This window comes from Bombus vosnesenskii, unplaced genomic scaffold, assembly GCF_011952255.1.
Source record: "Bombus vosnesenskii isolate JDL3184/JDL3185 unplaced genomic scaffold, Bvos_JDL3184-5_v1.1 scf7180000016279, whole genome shotgun sequence".
Lineage (NCBI taxonomy): Eukaryota > Metazoa > Arthropoda > Insecta > Hymenoptera > Apidae > Bombus > Bombus vosnesenskii.
Genome location: NW_022884348.1, coordinates 965,451 through 990,628, shown reverse-complemented (window position 1 = coordinate 990,628; position 25,178 = coordinate 965,451). Strand labels below are relative to the sequence as shown.

General features: G+C 37.1%; 2 protein-coding genes across 9 annotated transcripts in view; one reads left to right on the top strand and one right to left on the bottom strand.

The window, feature by feature from the left end:
- The window catches only part of LOC117242812 (LIM/homeobox protein Lhx3-like), a 58,255-nt gene extending 53,902 nt beyond the window's left edge, over positions 1–4,353 (top strand). For 5 of the 6 annotated variants that reach the window (XM_033509764.1, XM_033509763.1, XM_033509762.1 and 2 more), the window contains 2 exons: positions 743–958; positions 1,368–4,353. In XM_033509764.1, coding sequence (XP_033365655.1) covers positions 743–958; positions 1,368–1,549 — 398 coding nt within the window. In that variant the 3' untranslated portion in view covers positions 1,550–4,353. The remainder of the gene's footprint in view (positions 1–742; positions 959–1,367) is intronic. The other variant, XR_004495337.1, reaches the window with a different exon arrangement.
- A 410-nt stretch (positions 4,354–4,763) lies between these two features.
- LOC117242810 (centrosomin) overlaps positions 4,764–25,178 on the bottom strand; it is a 38,451-nt gene continuing 18,036 nt past the window's right edge. For 2 of the 3 annotated variants that reach the window (XM_033509757.1, XM_033509756.1), the window contains exons 3-15: positions 19,646–19,863; positions 19,137–19,308; positions 18,063–18,202; positions 16,286–16,696; positions 14,644–14,874; positions 14,182–14,535; positions 9,838–9,945; positions 7,533–8,774; positions 6,997–7,284; positions 6,621–6,845; positions 6,324–6,527; positions 5,824–6,055; positions 4,764–5,711 (exon numbers count right to left, since the gene is read on the bottom strand). In XM_033509757.1, the coding sequence (XP_033365648.1) occupies positions 5,500–5,711; positions 5,824–6,055; positions 6,324–6,527; positions 6,621–6,845; positions 6,997–7,284; positions 7,533–8,774; positions 9,838–9,945; positions 14,182–14,535; positions 14,644–14,874; positions 16,286–16,696; positions 18,063–18,202; positions 19,137–19,308; positions 19,646–19,863 (4,037 nt within the window). In that variant the 3' untranslated portion in view covers positions 4,764–5,499. Of the gene's footprint in view, positions 5,712–5,823; positions 6,056–6,323; positions 6,528–6,620; positions 6,846–6,996; positions 7,285–7,532; positions 8,775–9,837; positions 9,946–14,181; positions 14,536–14,643; positions 14,875–16,285; positions 16,697–18,062; positions 18,203–19,136; positions 19,309–19,645; positions 19,864–24,758; positions 25,004–25,178 lie in introns of those variants that run through there. The other variant, XM_033509758.1, reaches the window with a different exon arrangement.

The following is a 25,178-nucleotide window of genomic DNA, read 5'->3' as shown; positions in this document are numbered from 1 at the left end:
ACGTGAAAAAGATATCATATAAAAAAGTTATAATTAGGCACATGCGTATGTAAAGAGATACTTATCGTCAAAAACGCAAAACTATACAGAAGCTTTAAAAAAAAAATTACCTATTGTCTGGCTCTGTTGCTTTCGCTTTAATATTGGTTACATCTAAGCTTTCGTGTACTCGAGCGTTTAGCAAAGGGGAAGACGATCTCGTCAATTATTCAGGAGTTCGTGGAGGCTAACTGCTAGTTCGCCGTGTCCGAGATTTCAGGAAGATTGCGGACCATGCTGAAATTTATGCCGATCGTTAACCATACACGCCGTAAAGTCATATAAACTTCAGCTATTGTTTAAATTTTAAACGGCTTCATTATCCAGTGCCTTCCTTGCGCCTGACAGATATAATACAAAGTTATTCGAATCATATATACTTAACGCCGCTACCATAAAAAGAAAAGTGTCTCTGGTACGGTATAAAATTGTAATCTTATATTAAAAACAACAAATTTCCGATATAGAGATTTTACAAGAAAATTTGACTAGATTTAGTTTCACGTAAATGTTGGATATAATTTTATTTCCTGCTACAAACTAAAGAAGATAACGATGACTGCATAAATTCCTTTACAAATTTAAAATACAAGTAGCAATTTTATGTCATTAATCAATTACAGCGTTATAACCTGTTCTGATATTCGGAGCAAGCTCTTATAGGACAATAAAATAATAACATTTATGTTATCTTTACATTTAGATTTGAGTAACGATAGTTACGGAACAGTGGTGAACATGGGATTAGATGGTGAAGGCGCGAGTCCAGGTGGGGGTGGAAATGGGGCAGGCGGGGGCCCTCCACGCAGTTATTTGGGTGCAACAACTCCCCCTTATCTCTCAACGTCCAGATCACCGTCCTTACCACCTCAATTTCCATATCCACCGGATGCTGGCCTCTCCGTCTACACTACCCTTGGTAAGTAAACGTCTCATTTCTATACTGTATATCATATCGTAATCCTCCAGTTCCGGTTAGAATATCTAGTTTATCTGTCGTGTAAAGAATCTAGATCTGTAGGACACTATCTTTCTTCGATATAAAAGAAAACATATAAGTAGATACGTTGCGTATATAGAAAGACAATAGGAGCGAAAATCAAGTTTCGATCGCGTCACCATTAATTTCGTTTCACCATTTATTGGTCGCGAAAATTATTCTCCACGATATGGCCTAATAGATTCACGCTTACGTTATATTCATTTCAGTCTATATTAATATTAAACACACCTTCGTTTAAATTTCACCACCACCGTACATTTCCAAGCCACGGTGTTATAAAAAAGGCGAAAATGTTAATGGAAAAATTGGACGATGCATGTTGCAGGAGGCACAGGTGGCATGGTACCAGGACCGGCATCGGATTTGAGCAACGAATCGAGCGGAGGTGGTGGTGGCGGCGGAGGCGGCGGTGGAGGTGGTTACCCGGACTTTCCACCCTCGCCCGATTCATGGCTCGGCGAACCACCACCTCCACACGCTCACCACCATTCCCACTACGCCACATAACCCGGCAAACTGACGCGTTGCCAAGCACCGTTCGGAAGAACGGATCGGCGCAAGGCGTTTACCTGACGATCTTTATCCATAAGGCAAGACTCAATTAAAAGACTAAGCCTTCGATCGAATCATCAACCTGTCCACTTTCGTCGATCGTCGACGATCTTACGTTCGCGAGTCTCGATCTCGAGAGGATCTCGGTGTTCTCGGTGTATCACCAAGAGATCCACCTAATAAGAACGGAACTCGATCAGGATATGCGTGACGATCGAGCACCGTCTCGAGCCACAGGAGTCATTCCATACCGTACACTTCACCGTCCCGGCGGGGTTCCCATCATCGGAATGATGCCATATGTCGCTGTCGTATAAAGTTACATTTAGAGCGCGTATACGATACGCATTCGATAGGTACGATTAATCTAAATATATTTATGTACAAGTTCCTCGTTTCCCGGTACTATGGAGTTTAATCGTCGAATAAAGAAATACTAGAGGGTAGTTTAGACGTGTCGCGAGACCGGTTGTTCACAACGAATCGATATCGTTCGAAAGGACGATGCTTCGTAACGAACTTTTTTTTCCAACGTACGTGTATGTTGGTATTCGACGAAATCATCAAGATATTTGCAAGAATGGGTATTCGTACGCGTAAAGAGCTGGCATTCGTTCTAGCGAATACATACACATTCCCGTAGAACGAACCGCGTTTCATAGAGATCGTACTTGACGAAAGATATCGTTTCGTTCGTGAACATCGCGGGACACGTTTCTATGGTATACCGCGCTTACGTGACGCTAGAAGTTTCAAGTGTCGTTTATTGTACATAGTTCAGATTAGATTTTATTGTACTACGGTAAGGGAAGGAGGAAAAATGGGAGGTAGAGCGAAAGCAGGAAAGATGAAAAGGATAGGCGTACAGCGATCTCTAAGGAAGCGACGCCGTCCGCAAATGAAATTCGAAATAAAAGTTAACCCTGAAGCACTAATGAATTTTTTCCATCGACGCTCGATAGATCGATTTTCTCATAAATGCGAGATAATTACACACGAGACTGGTCCATTATTTTTCGTTAGCGAAGCTGTGACATAGCACGGAATCGTGAATGTTCGATCGAGGAAGCGTAGATTGTAAAATCAGTTTCGATTGGTCAAACGATTTACACTTTTTTCATAATGAATATATATCGAATGTCGCGCTCTTCTAATATAAAGTACATACATAAAATGTAGGTACGTACGAATTTAGTGCTACAGAGTTGGCTAGCTTCGCGACCAATCAGAATCGTTCTACTTACCGCGAATCGTTCAGTCCACTTTAAGAAACGGACGAGCGAAGACGTGGTGGAAATATTGTCCACGTTAGATCGAACGTCGTCGCATGATTTCCGAACGCCTTATTCAAATTGATTCGAGAAGTGTGATTTTCGAGCGAACGACAGCCAGGTGTGGATTATTAATTGTGTTGTAATTTATTGCAAAAAGGTTTACTTGCGACTGGTGAATCGTGGAGAACTATGATAAGTCGAGAGAGGCTTGCCCTTATGGATACAACGATCGATGTATCCATAAACAAATCCAATCGTGTAGTCTACATCGTGAAGCATAACGAAGATGTTTCTTAGCGTGACAACGCAACGAATATCAACATCCATGATTGTCGCTCGAAAGTAAGTCCCTTTTTCGCGACTTATTAGATGATCGCCATTCGATTCCACCAACGTAAACGAAATCGACAAACAAACACGACGCCATTTGATCGAATACCGAATCAAAGTTTACTTTGCATGTTTGTTTATCGTTGGTGAAACCGAGCGTCAGTAGATTACACCTTTGACGTGCTCTGCGTCACTTTTTATCGATTTACAGCATCGGAAAGGCACTGTCGCGAGATATTTCGATCAATCGATTCCATTTGAACGAACGTTCGTTTACGCGGTTAACGCTTCACAGATCAAGCTGTAAATTTACTTAAAAATTTTGTGGATATGGAAAATAAATTACATTAATACCTTTTTTAAATATTAGACTAAAGCGTACAAATGCACAATTTACCAGGTTCTGTCTGTAAAGCGGTAACAATGTTAAATAATCAAAGTCGTAACGATGTCAATTGTACTCTTGTCTCAACGCATATATGTATATGCGCGATTATGTATAAATTGTATACATATGTATGTACACGCGAGATACATATTCGTGACAGCATGCCTAGATTTATATATAGATGATCGATAATCAAAAGCAACGGATTCAATTGATCGACGTAAGTCTCCGATTGATGGCTAACTTCATTCGTATATGTAGTAATATGAGGCATATATATATATATATATACACACACCATATTAATTACGTAACAAACGTAAAATTTTTTATGTATATTTGTTCAAGATTTACGACGACATGATTTGTAAATTTATTTTTCAAATATTCCTATATGCCTCGTATTATTCGAGCGATATAGTACTTGAAACATAGCGCACATCGTCCGAGAAGGAGCGATAAAAAAAAATATATCATTGTAGAATTGTATATACGTCGCCCCGATTATTTTACCCGCGAAAATTCGATGAACTGAAATTGAAAGGAGAGCCGAAACAGAAATACGATATATTTCGTCGGGTAAAAGAACTGAATGTTGTACAGTTATGAAAATCGAACACACACACTCCTCACCGGGTTTCATAAAGATGAATAAAAAAGATTCGCATGACTAGCGCAATTCATAACTTCATCGACACGAGTTACTACGGATCTTTATATTATTATCTAGTCATCGAGTGATAATAAAAATTCTATCGTAATCTATATCACGTTGTACTGTGTACTTTCAAACTCTTCATTTTTATCCGTACACGAGCTTAAGCAAAATTTATTCTTTGCACATTAATTTTGCAGACATTCTATTAACGTTAGTTTTTATCAAGTTCGTCGTTTTATTCTATTTTAGCATATATCTCGTTATCATTTTTTTAAATATTTTCTAACGAATGTAAACAACGTAATTTCTAGTAAATTATTGTCTAGCTTTGAGAATTGAGAATTACGAATAAGATTTAATGATATTTTTTATGTAAAACATGCCCCTATTTATAAAATATTTCCGTTGTCCAGAACAGCGGGGAAAAAAGTTATTCTAATTTTATGTAAGTAAAATTTATTGTCTGCTTAGTTTGCTTTTACTCATATCACATGTACATCCAACAGTAAATGGAAAATAGTCTTTTAAAATTTTTATTGGCTGCAAGAATACAACATAGGATACGAAGGGAAATATAAACGAAAGTATAAATTGGAACTGGAAGTAAGAAGTAATCTTTTTTCTAACTTTAACGTCATTTTTTTTTTTTTCAAATATCAATGGCACTTTATTTGTGAAGATTATGTACAGATGCTGTGTAATGACTTTCTCGGTGTTCGTATGTACACGCGCGCGAATTTCGGGACGTCGAGAACTCGAAGATACGGTAAAATGGACAGCTTTCGTTTCGATGATAAGGTTGTAGTAACCTTCGAAGAGAAGAAACAATCTACAAAAGAATTCGAATCCACATACACGATTATATACAAAACTTACATATACAGCTTCGTTTTTTTCCACGAAGATTCCTTTCTTTCTTTTTTCCTTATCGTCATCTTTTCTCTATATTAATTCTTACATCTTCCTTTTTTTCGTTCAATGTTTCACGAATATACGAAAATACTTTTTCTTACAAAATACGATAATCGTCGCCGCCGTTTTTCTTTCATTTGTACAGATACAATTCGTTCGTTGACGATTGTTCGAAATTTTCATATGAATCGAAAAACGTATGAAATACAGAAATATAGTAAAAACGCGATTAAAAAAGTTGAGGATAATTTCAGTTCTTTAAAAACCCACAACGAACGACGACTTTTCATTTGGTTCTCTATTTTCTGGCCAATGAATGATATTTTTCTGTAGTTTAATAGTTTCAATTGTCCAGTGGTTCTTCATACGTCCTTGTTTTCTTCAATATGCTCTTAGTAATCTGTAATTGTTTCGTTATCGCTTTCTCGACGTTTTTCTTGTTTTTATTCGACGCAGAAAGATGTTGGAAAGTATCTTCCAATGCCCTTCTTGTTTTCATTAATCTTCTTTTCAGTGTTTCATTTTCTTGCTTCAAAGCTTCTACTTCATCGAGGCCTGATAGATAATAAGTTTTATTTGTTGAAATATATAACGAAGAATTTGGAATGTATGATTGAAATAAAATAAAATTTTATAGCAACTGTTATAATTTACAAAAATAAGTTACCTTCTATCGGCAAAGGGCTTTCGCTATCGGCCTCTCGAACTGGCCTATTACCATTGTTATTATCTTCATCGCTCAACAGATTAGTCATGGATTCGGTGATTTTTAAAGTGTCTTGCAACGGCCTCATAGTTGTAACAGCCGCATCACTTTCGATTCCCAGGTCTGGTGAACAGCTTGTTTTACTGCGCCCGCCAATCGTTGAGTAGCTTATAGGTAGCCAGTACTGCGAATTCTAAAATAATATAATTTAGCATAATCTTCAAATAATCCCAGAAAATAGTTAAAATATCAATCGTTATAAAATTTCTACTACGCTTTTAAATTGACTGCACATTTAATCCATATAATAGAAGGAACTTTTCAAGCATCGATTATTGAACAGTGGCAGTCCATTAGAAACACGGAATCCTTACAAGTGCATTCGAGCTTTCGATAAATTCTCTTTTGAATGAACCGTTAAAAAAAAAAAAAGATACGATTAATAAAAATATTCGACTAACGTTGTATGCTTGATATTCCTGCATGATATCTTCGCAAGTTTGTTTCAGCATAGTCTCTGTAGGTATGGAAGAAACGCCACTAGAACTTGGCGCTGAATCGCTCGCTTCACAAACTGCTACGTGTCTTCGCAACTCTTTATTAGTCACTTCCAATTCTTGTAATCTTGCCCTTTGAGATTCGTTAATTTGATTCAGATCTGATATCTGTAAGTGTATACAGGTATATTACAAAATGGTATTACGATCGAAGATGGATTGATTCTAATTAAGTCGAGCCATAAACATCGATTATCTTACTTCTTTGTTAAATTTATCATGCATGGTACGAACAGTCATGTCACATCTGTTCTCCGTTTTCCTTACTTCTTGCTCTAAACGTAACTTATCGTTCGTCAGCTTTGTATTCTCCACGAGAATCTGACTATGCGACAGAGTCAAATGGTCCAGTTCTTTCGTCAACGTTGATACGCTCGTCTTTGCAGATTCGTGTTCGTCTTCCAATTTTTTGATTCGTGTCCTCAACTGTAATTATTCAGAAAACATAATTACTAAACGATAACAACATCGGTAAAATATTAATTCTCAAAGAGCTATGTTTTCGATTAGTTTTAAATACCATTGAATACACGTAATAGTTAAAGCTGTAAAAATTGAGAAAAGAATGATTTATCACCGTGTCGTTTTCCCTGTTGAGCGATATTAACATTTCCGCGGCTTTTCTTTCGGCATTGTCTTTGTAATGTATTAGTTCAGCCTTCTGTTTATTCATTTCTGTTGCCATGCACTCCAGATCAGCTAATTTCTTTTCCAATTGCGCTCTACGCGTACAATTTTGTTTGCTTTCTTTCCTCAGTGTGTGGACTTCGTGTACTCTTCTGTCCAAAGCTGATTGCAATTTCTCGCAGTACTTTTGCGACTTTTCCAATTTGATTATCAATGGCGATATTTTTTCGTCGAATATCTGAAAATTAAAAAAATACATTTAAAAACAAGATCATCTTTACTATCGCGTTAAAGACTTCTAAGATATATTTTTACAAAATTTCTAATAATGCTTTCGAATTTTTAACAAATCAAAGAGATTTTTGATATTTTAAGAAATGCATGAATTAACACGCGCTTAATTAAATTTATCAACGAACGAGAAAACAATTGTAAACAACGCAAAGAACGCGACAGGGTTGATAAAATTGCGTAGGTCATACTTACACAATCGAAAGAAATTTTGGCAGTGAACTCATTCCTAAGAGCACTGAGCTCCGTGTACAGTAAAGCGTTTGTTTCTTTAAGCTCTTGTATCTGATAATTAGCTTCGGAATCGTTCAGATCGTTCTGATACGACTTATAATAAGGCACATATTCCAACGAGTCTTCGGAATCGGTGAACGTTTTAGTATACTTGGAAAATCTGGACCGGTTCAAAGACTTCTGTTGCGTCTCTTGTAATCCAATTCTAGCCATAGAAACGGTCCTATCAGGTTCAGAAAACGCCTCAGAATCTGACTGCGTGGACGCTTGATTCTTCGTAGCGCTGAGTAAGTTGTCAGATCGACTTTTCTTCACCGAATTGTCCAGCGATTTTACATTCGCGTCATCGGTGTTAATGGCTAAATCATTCGTCGACATTCCCTCGAGCGCGTTGACGAAATCGTCGGACAGTATCTTCGAGTTCATGAAAACGTCGAATACGGTCTTCTTATGGTCGTTGCCGATGGTATCCGCGTAGTTGGCGTTTTTCAACATTTCTTTCATGAACTTTACCAAGTCTTTCAAATGTGTACGCATGAGTTCGCAATATTTCTTGGCTCTCTCCGTTTGATTATCACCGTATCCATCGATCTCCGTGGCGATGTCCGGTTTCGAAACCAGCTTCAACCACTTTAGGTAATCGACTTCCTTCTCCAACTCATTTTTCTGGGCTACCAGCTTCTGTACATAGTCTGTCATAGTTTTTACGTCTATGGTCTCGTTGCCGTCGACGTAGTTCAGTTGGATCACCTCATTGGTAAACGTTACCTTGATACCAATGTCGTTTAGCTCTTTGATCAGAGTCGATAGCTGCGTGCTGGCGCTTTCTTGCGTCATGTCTAACTTGTTTCGGCTCCTTTCGAGACAGTGAGTGGCGGTCATATGGTTGTGGAGCTTGGCGATCTCCTTGTTCTTGCTCCACAGCTCCGTGTTCACCAGCTTCTGTAAGTTCTGTGTCTTCACTTGCAACTCCTTCGACAACTGCTCGATCTTACGATTCTTCTCCGTGATCTCTGCATCGCGAACTTGCAGATCGTGAATAAGGTCCTCCAGTTTGCTCGACTCCTCCATATCGTTTTTTATCATTTTCTTCAGTTTGTCGAGTTCGTCCATCTTATTCTGCAGCTGTTCCTTTATCGTCTGCTTTTCGATCTCTAGGACTTCTATCTTCTGTTCCCTATCCTGAAGTCGCCCTTTCAATTCCTGAAAATAATATTAATATCCTGTTAGTTTGGAGATTTTAACGGAGATCAGAACTCAGGTAAACGCATTACCGCGCGATTGTAAAAAAATTCTTGTTTATTCGATGTTAAGAAATTTAAATGATTAACTACTACGTTGTTTTATTATTAATTACACTACGCGAGTATTACGTGTATCGATAACTAAGCTTAGACGTGAAGAAAAGAGCAATATTATATATAGAATAAGGTGTTATAAATACGCGTGATGATAAATAGAGGAAAATCCGTGTATTGTTAATATTATTTTGATATTCGATCGTTTAACGAAATCTAAAACTAGAGTTTCAACCAGTTATGACGTTATTTCGCGTCCTAAACGATTTAACTTTGCTCGAACTTGGATCTACTCTACGCAATGGCTCAATTTGTTACAAATATCACTAAATATTTATATAAAAATATATTTTTAAACGAAAGGAAACGAAGAAAGTTTCGCGTTTTAAGAGATTAGATTGCAATTGAAATAATTTGGAGAAAATCCAGTCGACAAGCTTCTTTCTGTTGTATCTAGTATCAACAATTCCATAATCTGCTACTTAAAAGGGAAAAGTAGAGAAAAATATATCCATTCGTAGAGGAACGAGTGAGAAAAGTATAAAACTTTCAGGCATTGCAATTTTTGCAACACTTCACCAATCCAAATATCGTCTTGCGTAATTCGTACTTTTCACTATATAAACAATTTTCGCACAATACCGAGCACATTCTTTTAACGTATATATAAATAAAATACTACTATTGTCCGTAAGCATATAGTTGGAGAAACGCATCTGATCTTCGAACAAATTAAACAATAATTTCTTCCCTCTTGAAATTCTTCGATCGAATGACAATTTGCCGTGTCGACGAAACGTCTTCGAATTAATCAATTTTGCCAATTAAGTTACATAAGTTTTTCAAGCTTCTCGTCTAATTTCTCGAATCGATATAAAAGCTATTTAGCCGGATTTACTTTCTAACGAAGGCACGATAACGAAGGAAACGATTGTTCGAAAAGGGATACGCAATTAACGGAGTAATACCTCTGATTCAACTTGAATCTGCTTCTCCAAACGACTCTTTTCGGCCTTGATGGTCTCTATTTGGTCTCGTAGATCGTTTATTTTGGCTTCCATTTCGTCGAATCGTTGCTGCACATATAAAGTATTGTTCTCGTCAATAAAACTCGGAAACAAATCGGTTGCAACGATCGGTAAGCTTTATTTGCAAGAACAACTGCGATTACAGAGAATGGTGTATGGTACAAAAGTTTGCGTGCGATCAATTTGCATCGAAATCGTGGGAATTATTTAAGCGAGAAGAGAAGAGTTTCGCGGTACGTGGAGGATTCGTATGGAACTCGTGGACGGATAACGCGGAAGGAAAAGCGGAGCAACGTTACATGCTGATTTAACATTGTGCAGAGATCGTTCTTTTTTTTTTTTTTTTTTGTTTCTTTGTTTGTTAAGTTTTGTTTTTTAAGTTTTTGTTTGGTAATACGGGTATTTAGTTTTTCGGTTTCCTTGACCAACTGCGCGGCGAGACAAGGGTAACGATATCTGGCTCCTAAAAACAAAAAGATACATCTAATTTGTAACTTTACAGTTAGCCTTAATTTTACCGACTTTTCTTATCGATTTGGACGAGCTAACAATTTGCGGCGTTAGTTCCAGTTTTGGGCACGGTACTGCGTTTTTTTTTTTTTTTTTTTCAAAAGTAGTAGTTTTATGAAAAGAGATCTTACGATGTAGATTGGAAAATTCTAGCGTAGTGTCGGCAATCGTAGGCGTTTTAAGAATGAAACAAAGAATCGAAAGAAATGAAGTAAAAATGTTAACTGATTGACAGATAATTAATTCGATGTTTTCGAATTTGTGTTTTATAGAGGAAAATATGGATAAGAGTTGAAGCTTTGAGATTAAAGATTTTATAAAAAAAAAAAGATTTGCAGTTTCCTAACTTATATGTTTGTTAACCTTTCCGTGAAGAAGATAAGTATCTTATTCTCTATCCTGTTTAAAGATAAGAAATGATTTTCACGCAAAATTTCTACGATTTAGTTATCTTCTCGAAGATTTATGTTTTCGCGTATACGGATTTGTTATATCGCATAAGATTTAATCATATCGTAATTAATTGAAATGTAATACATAATTGAATCGCTGTCAATTTATTTTGAAAGAAGAAATCTCTTTTCTATGTAAAATATACGATACTTATAATTTCATAGTAATCGGCTAGATAAACATCTTATATGTAACAAAAGTGTGATATAAAAATTTAATTAATTTCTCGATTGTTTTATAAAGTCATATAATTATTGCACAAAACTTTCTCGAGTTTCTGTAATAAGTTACTCAAATTTCACTGTTAAAAGAAGCCAACTACAGCTAACTGTAACAATTATTGCGCTTAATTCGTTAAAAGCAAAAGTAAATTATCAATAAGTCATCAATTTTGTACAGATCCGCTTTTGATTTAACAGAATTAAAAAGCAATTACCATGGTTAACGTATCACACAACTTAGATCGTTTTAACGATAAATATAGAACACATGATCGAAAAATAGACGAAAACTTAATCGATTTGCCCAAAAGACGATACTTGTTACATCCACCTACCTCCATTCTCACCGAGGCGCACAAACAGGAGAACATTTTTATCGTCTTTCTTTTCTTTTCTTTTCTCTTTTTCGATTTCCGTTCGATTCAATTACGTTGAATTAATCCTTGAAAGATACTCAACGCAAATGCTACAATTATTTCTAGCACTGGCGAATATCTGTGACAGAGGAAAGGGAAAGACACGAGAGCGCCGTTTCTTCCCGAATTGTCGCCGAAACTTTTCGATGGATTTTCCGTGGGAAAATCGCGAGATTCCTTTTCAATTCTCTCTTTCGTAAAACAAAACGAGGAAAACCAAGAAAAAGAAAAAGAATAGTAAACGGATAAACTCGCGTGTTCTTCGACTCAACCTCGATCTAGAGTCGTTCTCTTCGTTCAGACAAAAGAAAAAAAAGTCGCACTTGTTCGAATTCGTTTTACTTTCAAATTCTAATCGAACGTTCGTCGTTTTTGATCGTGTATAAAGCAAAAGAGAATAAGGATAACTGGACTCCGAGTCTCCTCAAATCTCCTGGATCGATTATGTCGATTGTGTCGCGTTCTTAGTCAATTACAGTCGTTTTCAATTATCGTCGTTCGTTGTGGAGAAAACCACGGTGATTGGAAAACGGTCGAGACTCGAGACGAATTTTCGTACGAAGACTGCGAGCCGGCAGCGGATCGCGCAGACTTCGCGAGCGGACTGTCTCTATTATTAGACGAAAGGCACGTCTTCGGTTTGGTATCTCGAAGACACCGCCTCGCCGGGACTTGCTCTACGAAAATTACTTTGATAATCCGATATACGATCACGTTGCCCGCTCGCACGCCGTTCTCACTCCATGTCCAGCTATGGTCGCTAACTTGCGCTCGTTTAACGTGGAATTCGTGTGTAGGACGCTGCTATCAGTCTGAGAGTTTCGAATTAAGCTACTGACTGTTAACGGTCGTTGCCACCAGCGGTAGTCTTGTTTCAGATGTAATTTTCTCATTTCTGAATCGAACAACGTCGAAATACTCGAGGAACGAGGTCAAGTACTTTGATTTAACAATTTAACAATTAAGTCGGCTAACGAGACAAATAGCTCGAGAGATGTGAATTAAGTCCGTGGCTTTTAAAGGTGATTGACTTTACGGTACATACTTCCACTCGAGAAATCATTCGTCTATTTTTGATGTTCGTTATCATTGATTTAGTTGATCTGTTAGTTGGAATCCGAATAACGCGAATTACAATATGCGGGAATCGTTTGAAACCACTTGGCAACTCTAATTTCGTAGCAGAAAATATTTGATGCGCACCTATAAGAAGAAAATAATAGGGGAATGAACTTGACGGTAAATTTGGGCTTTGAAACTCCTTGGGGAACTGGAACCTTGGGCCGTAGCCTAATTAAACTATATTTAGATTCCATCCATGTATCAGATTCGAAGTAGAATCGAGAAAACACCGAAATCCTTCGAAATATATGTAAACGTGTTCCGACTCGTTAGTTAATATATATAGAAATTCGACTAAAGTTCGCCAATTAGACAATTGATAAACGCAAAGTGAGTAATTAATTTATTTGTTGACAGCTTTGATAACAGATTGCTGATTTGTTAAAAATATGCAAATTTCTTAGGAACTTCTTGTTCGATTTCACATCTGAGGAAGTAGTTGTATTATGCGATTAGTTAATTTAGCTTGGAAAGGTATGTTAGTGCGCAAGTAATGAGACAAAGTAATGTAATATCGCGGAATAATTAATTAGCAGGACCAGAGCGACATAAAAAAAATTGTACAAAAATTTATTAAATTTCGTCGGTGTGATTTAAAAAACCTTTCTTCGAACGTACATAACAGCGTAAAATACAAATATCCCGTTTCCTTGTGTTTCGACGCTAATACGCGTATGTAAATTAAAAACGCGATTTATCGGTCGTACCTCTGATACATGCCATGCGTTAACACTACAAACCCGTGCAAAAAAAAAACGTATGCACAAAGAAAAAACCAATAATAGATCACTTCATAATAAAAAAAGATTAAAAAAAAGTGAAGAAAAAAATACGTAACTTGTACTGAACTCGAAATGTAAAATAAATTCAATTAATTAAATTAAGAATCAAGTAAAACAAGCGTAAGAAAACGAGAAGGAATCTTCTCAACGGAGGATTCCAACTTTAAACTCGTATCACGAATGTAAAAGAAAATTCTTGAAAAAATTACTAGAACTCGACTCGAGTAACGCTGGATTTGTATATTTAAATCTCATATGCGTACATGTTGAATAGCGCAGAGCTACTTGTGGTCGCAATTTTCGTTGCACCGGTAAAGATATCGAAATGTAACGAACAGTGGCCCAAAGCGATAAGTGTCATGCAGTGAGAGAGATGATGACGATAAAGCAGAAAAGGAGAAGTAGAAGTAGAAGATATTAGGTGAATTCAGTATCTCTGAAAGAAAGAGAAACGTTTGATAATACTAAACCATTCCGTGATTAATTCCGTTTTCCTCGTTAAAAGCGGAATGCGTTACAATTCCAAGCGTTGTCTCCACGTTAGCGAACTTTCATACAATGACCGTTCGTCCGTTAGCCTTTCCGACTAATCATCCAGATCCAAATTCCATTCGTAATTAATTATTTCTGTATTTTACAGTAACGTTAAACAGCTACGATAATATAGAATAACCTCGAGACAATGCTACCAAACCTTAAAAGCCCAAAGCCTAAATTTTTGATATGATGCTTCAAAAACGTAGAGACAAGCATGCAGAATCGAAAAATCATGATGTCGACCTGATTGCTGGCATCGCGTTCTGGATCGTCCGTCATGTCGGTGCTGAAATCTCTCAGAACGAATTGATCGTGTCCATCCCTCGCAGCCTTCGCATTCTCGTACTCCCGCAGCCTGTTCAGTTCTATTTCTAACTCCATGATCTTCTGTTCCTTCCTCAGCTTCGTGTTTTCCAATTGTTGCTGCCTCTCCATGAAACCTTGAATCGTCTTAATCGCTTTCTCGTGTTCACCTTCTAACTTCTTCAGTTTGTAACTCATCGTTTCTGCTTGTTTCTGCGTGTTACATAGTTTCAGTACCAACTGTTTTCTCGATTCTTCTTGGGCTTTCAATTCCTTTTCTTTTTCCTCCAGCTCCTAAGCGAGATAAATATTCCATTTAAGATCGATGTTTGTAGAATCGTTAGTAGTTCGATAATTCTTAGCAAGAAAAAAGAAGAGACGAGAAAGAAAGTTTCTGCGAACCTTGATTAAGTCTCTAATGTCTCTGATCTCTCCGTTCAAAGTTTGCACTGGCGACTTCACTCTGGTTGACCTTTCTCGATTTGGTTCCCAATCGAGACAAGTGTTTCCTCTCTTCGTTATCCCTTGCACGCAGCTCATCTTTTGTCCCATTCTTGCTTGCAAAGGATCTTCGACTGAATTCATAGCCGACGGACTGCTCGGGGGTGATCTTTTAACATAACCGTTCTCGAACTGCAATATAAATTCATTGAAATTAATTAATCAAACTTAACGCGTTATACCAGAAAAATAATTTTCCTTAAATTCAATATTACTTTAACGTCTAATTTCTTAAATACCAGTTTTAACATTTATATCTAGTAATATTATTTATCAAGTAAATATCAAGTGCCTTTTTTTTTTTAGTTTTTAATTCTAAAGAATCCTAAAGGACCACGCATTTCACGATATGTTTTCTCTCTTCATAGTTAATGCTGTATCGCTGGATTTCTTCTTCGGTTGTCGGTAATTCTAAGTCTTTGCGAATGGTCGCATTTGTGACGTACCAGGGAGCGTCAAGCATTGATCCGAGTACTTTGTATCGGAATCATTGTAAAATATCAATTACTGGCAAGTCCTTCGTAATTTGTATTCCACAAGTCAACACTGGCTTCAGGATGATATCTTTACAGATACTTAATTTATCGTAGAATGACAGTTGAGATTTCCTACCAATAAGCCAGTACATTTTACCTAGTTTCTGATCCGATTCTCTCCTCTTGGTTTTCATACGCTTTGCCCGTGTTAGTCTTGTCTCTAAATGCATTCCAAGCTACTTCGCTTTATCTTTACAGAGATGTGGTATACACAGATTTTCTTTCACTGACTTTTATTCGTCAGGTATCCAGCGATATTTCTACGTCTCTAATGCCTTTCCGAAGCATTTTTCAGCTTTCTTTGCGATCTTGATTAAGCGCTAGAACGTAACTACCGTGATATCTCTTTATATATAGGTAAATCCGCGGTGTGCTACACAGCGTGCTAGTCTCGGCACGTTACCTCGAGACGTTCCATGTAACGAGATGGAATATAATTTCGACGGGGGTCATGTTCGTGGCGTACGTGCAACCGTCTATTGTTTAAATGTGATTTCAAGAATAGATATAGACCGAGATAGATTCATTTTAATGTTGTCAAGTAGACGAGCACGTGAAACTTTATCGAAAGCTTGTTGTATGTTTAGGAAGACGGTATCTCTTCTCCCCTAGTAAGTGTACAATTACGTTATAGACTCTACCGATTTGTTTAACCGTTGAGTGATTATTTCTGAAACCGAACCGACGATCGAGGGCAAGTTTTTCTTTGCTCGTTGCAAGTTTTAGTTCTCTTAGAAGTCATTTTTCGAACGGTATACACACGATGGACGATAGACTTATATACAAAGCGATATGATGTAGGTTTGTTGATGTAGGAATCACGATGATTTCTGCAAACTTCCACTGATTAGAGACATGCGTCGTGCGGATGATCGCGTTAAACAGGATGATTATGTAGACGATAGCTTTTCTTTTAAGGTAACTCTTCAAGGATGTTATCAGTAATGAGATGATAACCAGGAGATTTGCTGGAATAGATATAAATGAAATTCAAATCTGATAATCACCTGAGAGAGCAGGGCACGATGTTTGTTATTCAGATCTGTAAGGGCCTCGTCCCTGGCTTTTATAGACGTCCTTAATTGATCCACTTGCTTCTTCCTTTTTTCTGAAACGGCATTCAGCTCCTCGTATACCCGACACCTCTCTTCCAGCTGTGCATTTTTTTCCTTAATGATTCTTTCTTTCTCGAGTAGCTCGGTTTTACACTGCTGAACGACAGTGTCCCTTTTTAGCTGCTGTTCCTCCAGTTCCTTTACTTTCTCCCGTAGCGACTCAATATCTTGCAACCTCTCTGCATCCAAATTTTCTCTCAATCGCGTCTCAGCCTCTAAACGTTCTCTAAACTCATCCCGTTCACCCTCGAGTTCTTGCGCCCAGACGCGTTCCTCGTCCAAGCTGTTCGTCACCTGTTTCACCTACGTTCATTTGCGAATAAATTTTAGGTTAAAATCGTTCGTGTACTACGTGAAACGGTATAACTGGAAAAAAGTACTTTTGTCGTATGTATATTGTATAATATACCTAGAACGGTAAAATGGTAATTTTGCATTCAGTTTCGCCATTTTGTTAGTGATTGCCATCGTATCTTTAATTTAAATCGTTCTCACAATGGATAAAAATGAATAAATGGCAGGTATGGTATGTATATGTATAAAAGTCTCAAGCAGCCACTTTTATTTTTAAAACTACAAAGCATAGGGAAATCAAATAGCCGTTTAAATTAAACATTAGCATCCAAAGGAAAGATTTTTAACAATTTTTTTTAAGAAACAGCAGATTACTTAAAAAATTACGATGAACTTGAATTCTCAAGAAAGATATTTCCTTTTTATAAGAACTATATCCCCTGTATACAATTTTTACTATTTTACTGTTTCAAGTGTCTTAGCTATTTATATGTAACGTAACGTGGAAATTTGTATTTTCGATAGACCAGTCGAATACGAAGAATAATAAAAGAAAAGAAGAGAAACATTAGCCCACACTTTTCACATACGTCGTGTAATTATTATCTGTTAATAAGCAAACGTACGTATAAAAAGCTATTGCAAGGATTTGATCAGTGAACAATGTTAACGACGCATACACATCCACGGACAAAATCGTACTGATTAATTTTTTCCTCTTTTTGCAGAGCGACGATAACTCGCTTATCGAGCTCGCATTCTTTTCGTGGCTGAAGGAAGTGAACAAAGATAGCGTTGAAACGGTGTAGATACGTAGAAAAAGGAAAAGAAGTAGGGCAGACGAGTATTTGCTTATCAATTGCCATGAATAACGACGTTCTTTGGGGATCAACTTTGTAAAATCCAGTCGGAAATAATTCAATTTCCCTAGAAGGATATACTCGAAAGAAACCTATATCTTCAGCGATGCTCGAAAAAGATTAAAAGAGAATTTAAAGGGACAGAATAAATAAAAAATAAGTATCAGGGCTTAATTCTTTTACACAATTTAATTTAATTTAATTTAATTTAGATAATCTATCTCATACTTTATTGACTCTGAGAATTAAGGATCAACCCTCTGTATAATACTTAGAAATTACATAATCATATGCGATACTGTATTTCACCAGCATACCATTTCTGCCAACGTTAACCAATCTATTTACAGTAATTACTATTCCCTAAGTTTCAAATGGGAATAAAAAGATCGTAATCGATTGTGAGAATTTTTCTCATAATAACGTTATTCTAGTTATAGAGGATTAGGTAAAATGAATTTTAGTTTTTCTATAAAAATCATTTCTCTTACGTGTTATCTTTTGTATTATCTTACCTCGGCTTCTAGAGATGCAACGAGTTCTTCCATTTGACATAATTTCTCCTCGTTCTCCAACGCCTTCTCTGGCGTGATACCGAAAGCTTCCTTATAGAAGATAGATGCATCTACTTTTTTTTCTTCGTATTCCGCTAATTCTATGGCAACAGACAACGACATAAAATTTTCATCGTATCAAGTATAAGCGAATTTCGTGGAAAGCAAAGGGTATAAAGAAGGGGGTTTACCGAAGCAACGAGTAACTATGCGAATGAAGCACAACCTATCGAAACATTCCGATACTTTCTCCTACAAAGAGCTTTTTACAAGCTATATCGTAGGAAGAAACGCGTCGAATTATATACGATCTTGAATATTATGAAATTACACCGCAGCATTAATAAATCATGGTTATTAGAATGCCGATATTAATGCAAATTTATATTTTTACGAATAGTATTAAAAACAAAACGAATCCCAACAAGCAATAAAGATTTATTTCGCGCTTTAAATACTGCGACAAGGTACTTTATGTTGGATATTTCGTATGTGTTTGCGGATGAGCCGTAAATTATTTGCATATTTAAGTTATTTGTAAATGCATAAACGTCCACAACATCCACAATCTAGCAATTGCGTACTATTTTCATGGCAAAAAGATTCGATATCGATGAACGCGCATAGTAGCAAGTAAATTTAGTAGCTGTTAGTAGGCCATTTGTGTTTGATAATTGAAAATAATAAGCACAATTTATGAAGTTGTTAGTAAAAAAAAAAATTAGTTTTATAATTAAAAAATATAGTGTTCTCTTTACGTAATAAACTAATTTATGATAAAATTTAAACCTTTTTTAATTTAATCCAAGGAAACTGCAAAATCGCCAAAATACATAAATACATAAATAATATATACGTATGCATAACTGACATAAATGTTGCTAGAAGAATTACATACATAAATTTGGTAGGAGGATCAATCATAAAACCATTGGAATCCAGGTATAAATTCTTTTTACCGATTCTTCACTGACAAAGAAAATATGCAGAATTTTGTTTAATTACGATAACGAAGTGATAAATTTTATTACGTACCCTTCTCGAGTCTTCTGATCTTTTCTCGTTCATTTTCAAGCGACTGCTGGTACTGAGCTTGATTCCGCGAAGAAGCTTCTTTTTGTTCTTCGATTAATTCGAACGCCTTGGCCGCCTGGCTGAGAAGTTCCTGCTTCTCCACCAACTCTTTCCTCAATGATTCAATTTCAACCTAACGGTAGAACAAAACAATGAAATCTCGTAAATAAAATATATCTACGAAAGTTGTTAAGAAATAGAAATACATATTTCTGATTTTATCCGTAGAGTCCTCTCTCTATATTCGAATTTTCAACAATAATAAAGCGAATTATAGTTTCAAATTAAAATATCGATATTTATATTACAAATCCAAAAAGAAAGTAAAGAGAATTTGAATTCGCGGAATATATACGCGCTTTTCAGATCGAACGATTAAAATGTTAATTAAAGAAGAGAAAGAAAAGGGAGAAATTGCGAACAGGCTACAAAGTATTGCAACGATTTGACAGAAGGTAAAATGTAGAAACCTTTAATTCGATATTCTTTTTTATCGCATTTTCATCCGCTGATGTAATTCCCATCCGCTCCTCCAGAAAATAAATCCGTAATTTAAGGTTGAAGTTTTCCTTTTTCAGAGCTTCTAATTGATCTTCGTACTCTTTCATCGTCCTACCAACTCCTGCTCCATCTCTGCTTCCAATTACCCCCGTTGGTGACGTCTTCCCAGGCGATCTCGCATTTGTGCCTAAAACAGAAAATCGAATACACCCTTTTAATTCTTTTTACTCGCGAAAAGCGTTTTTCGCGCACCTCTGAAATATTATAAAAAAAGCTACCAACTTTACTTAGCTTCGTAATACACGTATTATATCATAACATATTTATTAAAACATTATGCTATTATTAATCGTAAATTCATCAACGAATTATTGTAAGGTCTACGTTTGAACCGACATCAATATACAGGGTGATTGGTAACTGGTGCTACAAGCGGAAAGGGGATGATTCTACGCGAAAAAAGAAGTCGAAAATATGGAATAAAAAAATTTTTTTTTTTTAATTTTTCCATCGAGAAAACGATCTACAGTGAGATCCGTTATAACGAGACGCGATAAAGTGCACGCGTACCGAGCGAGAATTCAAAGTCGATTTTCTCGAGAACAAAGCCTCGAACGAAAAATTGTTATTCTATATTTTCGACTTCTTTTTTCGCGTAGAATCACCCCCCTTTCCGCTTGTACCACCAGTTACCAACCACTCTGTATAATATCGCAATAGAATCATAAAATAATAAGGAATAAATTGTTAGGACTATTTTGATATAATAATTTTGGAATAAATTATTCATGAGTCATAATTACGATATAAATTGCTAGAAGCATTGGACATAGGAAGAGACAAAGACTCGTCGTTCAACCATATTACAAATCGGTTCGATTCAATTTCTGGCTGGTTGATTTGCTTAATTAAAGCTATGTAGATCGTCTACGATATTCTGTACGAGCATAATATCAAAGATGATCGTCGTTTACGATTCAATTGATCTGATAAGTCACGCACAGAACATAAAATTCAAAGTAATACGAGGAAAAAAGATATAGAAGCGATTCTATTTCTGAAAATAATAAGAGGGGAAAATAATTTACGTTGATCATTTTCGATCTAACGTTGTTAAATGAAATAACCAAAATCGTCGACAAATGAAATTTATCGAAGACATTGTGCATTATCTCTCCTTGCGATTCAATTAATCCTGAAATACGAACGAATCAAAGATTTCAAACGATATGTAAATAAAAATCGTATGGACGATACAAGACGTTCGATTGGCGTGTAAACTTGCACTTGCGTTAATTTTTCCTTTTTCAAACTAAACGTTATTGCGCTAAGACCGTTATCAAAATTATTTAGAATTATCGCTTTTATTTAAAATTTCTTACAGAAAAATTAAACGATCGTCGGTATAAAAAATTCTTACTTTCCATAATTAATAGGGCGATCGTTAACCCGATACCGTAGGGTATTTCGTTAGCAAAGAAGCTGTCTTTAAGCCATTTCTAACGATGACAATTTTCATCAATTCCCAATGTCCGACAGTTAAGATCTGTGTCTTTTTCGTCGCCTATTAACGATTCGTCGACGAATCCGGTCACAGAAACGAGAAGGACGATTGCATCGATCCGGTTACGTTATTTTTAACATTTACGTGCTGAACATTTGTACCCAAATTTTGTGTTTTGTGTTTACTTTGTGATAGTTCGTGGCACCCTAACCCGTATCCCCCTCGCTTACTATCGAGAAGCTATTCGAATTGCTGGATCATAGATAAAAGACGACCTATCGATGAAGTTACGCACGAACGCGTTGTTCCAGATTGCTCTACGGAAGCGAAACGCGTGATTTAATAGTTTTCAAAGACTTGGATCGAACGTACGTTTATTTAGAATTTAGGCTAAAGCGGCGATACGTTCTTTTCGATTATACGTGTTTTAAAATTTGCGTATTTCCTCGGAGCATCGCATACAGACGAGCTAATAATACTCTCGTTATTCAAAGGTAATTGACAAAATTCTGAGGGCAAACGTTGCAAGGCGTACGATATATTTTCTAATTTTAGTTTAAGCGTGTGTAAAACCAGTACTTAAAGTTCAAATCGATATTAAGATCCAAATTATTTATCTCCCCTAAGGAAGTTTACTAAAATAGGAAATTGTTTGATCCTAGTACAAAACAAAAGTACTTTAGCTGCTGAAGTTATTTCGCCGTTGTATTTACTCTGTAAATTCTAAAGTAAATACTGAGTAATGACGTAGCCGAAGATGATTCACCATTTCAAATTGTTTTGTCGTTTCAAATCGTTGTTTTCAAATCGTGTTTTGTCGTTATTTCAAATAATAGTGAATGCTTGAAACTTCCCAACAACTCTACTTTGACCGATGACGTGTCTGATTTTCTTTATGTCTATGCAGTTTTCCCTAAGGTTTTGTATGTCTTGAAAGATCCCCCAAGATTCTTTTGAGCACTGCTGCGAGTTTCCGAAATATCATCCAATGGTATTTATCGCCACGTATCGCCGTAATCGTTTCGAGCGAAGCAAAATTTAAACACAGCAACGAACAAAGTGAAAAATTACTCGAAATCATCGATCGGAAACTACCCCCATGCGAATGAAGGGTTAAGCCTAGAAGAGAAGCTCAACTTCAAATACGTTAACTCGTTTGAATTCCCTTTGGTTAACGAAAAGAAGAAAAATAGAAAACACGGACTAAAGGAACGAGCTCCACTTGCGGACAAAGTCCCTGGTAATGCAAACAGGACTTCTCAAACACGAAAACAAAGATAAGCCCGCTGTGATTAGATCCCTTTAAAGGACACAATCGACGCACGAACGACGCACGAACGACGCACAGTACGAGCGACGTCCGTGACTAATGCACGCTATCGCACACAGGATCGCTACAAATCGCTCGTTTTTCTCCAGGTGCGCTTGTTGCAATGATTGAACGTTGAATCGATCCTATTCTCGAATTCGTTCGAGCTACGCGACCGATGCCAATTTCGCGATGCCAAACGGGCGCCGCGGTCTTCTTCTCTTTTAAATCTTCTTCGCGCGTCACCAACCTCAAGCCTTTCGGCCGATCTTCGCAAACGTCGTCCACGATGCTCGTTCGACGCGGATTTTTACAAGCCTCTGGAGTGCTCCTTTTCCTTTCTTTCGACTCATCGCGATCATCAGCCCTGTTGTTGGCCGTGTCTCCTCCCTCTTCTCTTCTCTCTCGTTGCCAGTTGTCGGGAAAAATTGCAACAAAGAGTGGCGAGGTGCGATGCGCTTGTGGCGCGGTTCAACGACTCGCGAAAATTTGTATCGACCTCGCGAACGATTCCGACGAAACAGCGTTGCGACAAACGGCGCTCTGTTCGAGTCGAACACACAGCTACGGTCGGTATACGAATACGATATGAAATTTCGATAATCCTCGTTGAAAATATTCGGCAAGTCTGGTAGAATTCCATTCGACGTCGATCGAAGGAGAACGAGACAATTCGAAGGCATTCCGATGGCACGTGACCTTATACGATGCCATTGACAGCACCGAGCCGTGAAATGAAAATCATCGAAACATAAAGGAAAGGCGAATGAAAATAACGCATCTGGACGATAGGTGCTGGTAACGAAGCGACCAACCAGCGCTCAAATTCACGCTGCCATTTGTGCTTTAATACGGTCTATTAAGCTCGGTAGTTAGCGACCTTTCTTTGTGCGACACAATTCAGCGCAAACGGGGTCCAGCATTGAGCGCATTCTGAAAGGCCCGTTGACTTTATTTTTCTCTCGATAGGATGAAATCATTCAAGGTCGAGCGAGATGCAAACAATATCGTTTAAAACGGTAAATTTCTACGATTGCATAAACATTATGTTCGATTATCACAACGAGCAATAATAAACGAAGAAGTAACTCGATATCGGTAAATGGGTTTACGTTTCTTTCGACTAGAAGAACAAAGGATAATAATAGAACATTTGGCGATGAACGTCCAACGATTTATTTGCTAATACGTATGATAGAGTATTAGCTAAACTTCAATCGCAAGCAACGTTTACTTTCTGTTTGAAAATGTTAAATGAAGGTTTATGTTCAACTGTTCAACATATACCATATACGTGTATACGTTCGAAGCAATCGAAAAGAAAAAATACTTCTTTTTAAGAAAAGCATAGATAATTTTAAAAATAGCAATCACGTTATCGACGGAGCAACTCGCTGTGTTACGTAATTCGATATAAAGTTTTTCTTTCCTTTGGTACGTTTGCTCGTTGAAAAATGTCGCGTCTATTACGAAAAAATAACGCGTCGTTTTAACAAATTATTATCCATACATCGTGACAAAACGATTTTTCCATTTTTCGCCGAAAAGTTTAACCTATTTGAAAAAATGTCGAACATATCGGACCAATCGACCTCTAAATGATTCGCGCAATCAATTCGACCTATCGTCACTTTCTTAGAACGCGACACATAATAAATTTAACTACGAAGTAACATTCGCAAGTCGTTAAGTTCAATCACACGTGAAAACAACAATTGAAAACACAGGATCGCGTTTTGAAACGCTTTAATTTATAAACCACGTAATTTAATTTCGTCTATATACAAGAAAATCACACGCGCACACGGTTATTGCAATTTCACCCTGACGATATACATAGCAGCAGATGAGGCGTCAACACGCTAAAAATCCATAATTTAGAAGGAAAAAAAATTTAGCTCAGAGAATAGTATTTCGCGTTGGAATCGTCATACGCGCCATATACGGCGGTATAGCAATTTATCAACAGGAGCGGTTCACCCACAGTCTCAAACCACGTAATGCGAATTGCGATTAGCGGAAAATTATAAGAATTACAAGTTTATAAACGCATACAATCACGTTTATGAGAAATTTCGAACTGGACTAAGCGAACTGGACCGAACAAAACAAAGAATTCTGCTGCTATAACACGCGTGTATTTAGTAGTCGAAAGGAATCTCCTCGCAAAGTTCGTAAGAATACGAATACTGTTACGAATATTCGCGATCTAACGATTACGTAAAAACGATACTAAACAGACGCAAGCAACATGCAAAGTGATTTTTACCGAACATAACGTGAACTTGGATTGGCCTGTCCTGGATGTTGTCGAAGGTGGTCGGAGCGTGAACGCGCGACCTACCACATCCCATGCCACGTAAAATCTTCCGTAAAACATCACATCTTACCGGCTATTGCAGAGCCGAACTAAACGCGAAAATAAAACGAACAAAGACCATTGAGTGTTCTCCGATGATATTTCGTAGGTCTTTTGGCGATCGACGTAGAAACGCTAACTGAGATAAAATGGCAAAGCAGCGCCAAAGTTTACATCGCAATAACCTACAGTTAAAATTATATCCCGAGCATATATCGGATCGCGTATAGCTTACGATACGTATAGGCAACCGTTTCAAGGATTCTCCGAGCCGCAGCTGCACGGGACAACGAATCGACAGCTGTGAAAAAATTCGTTGTTAATTTACGC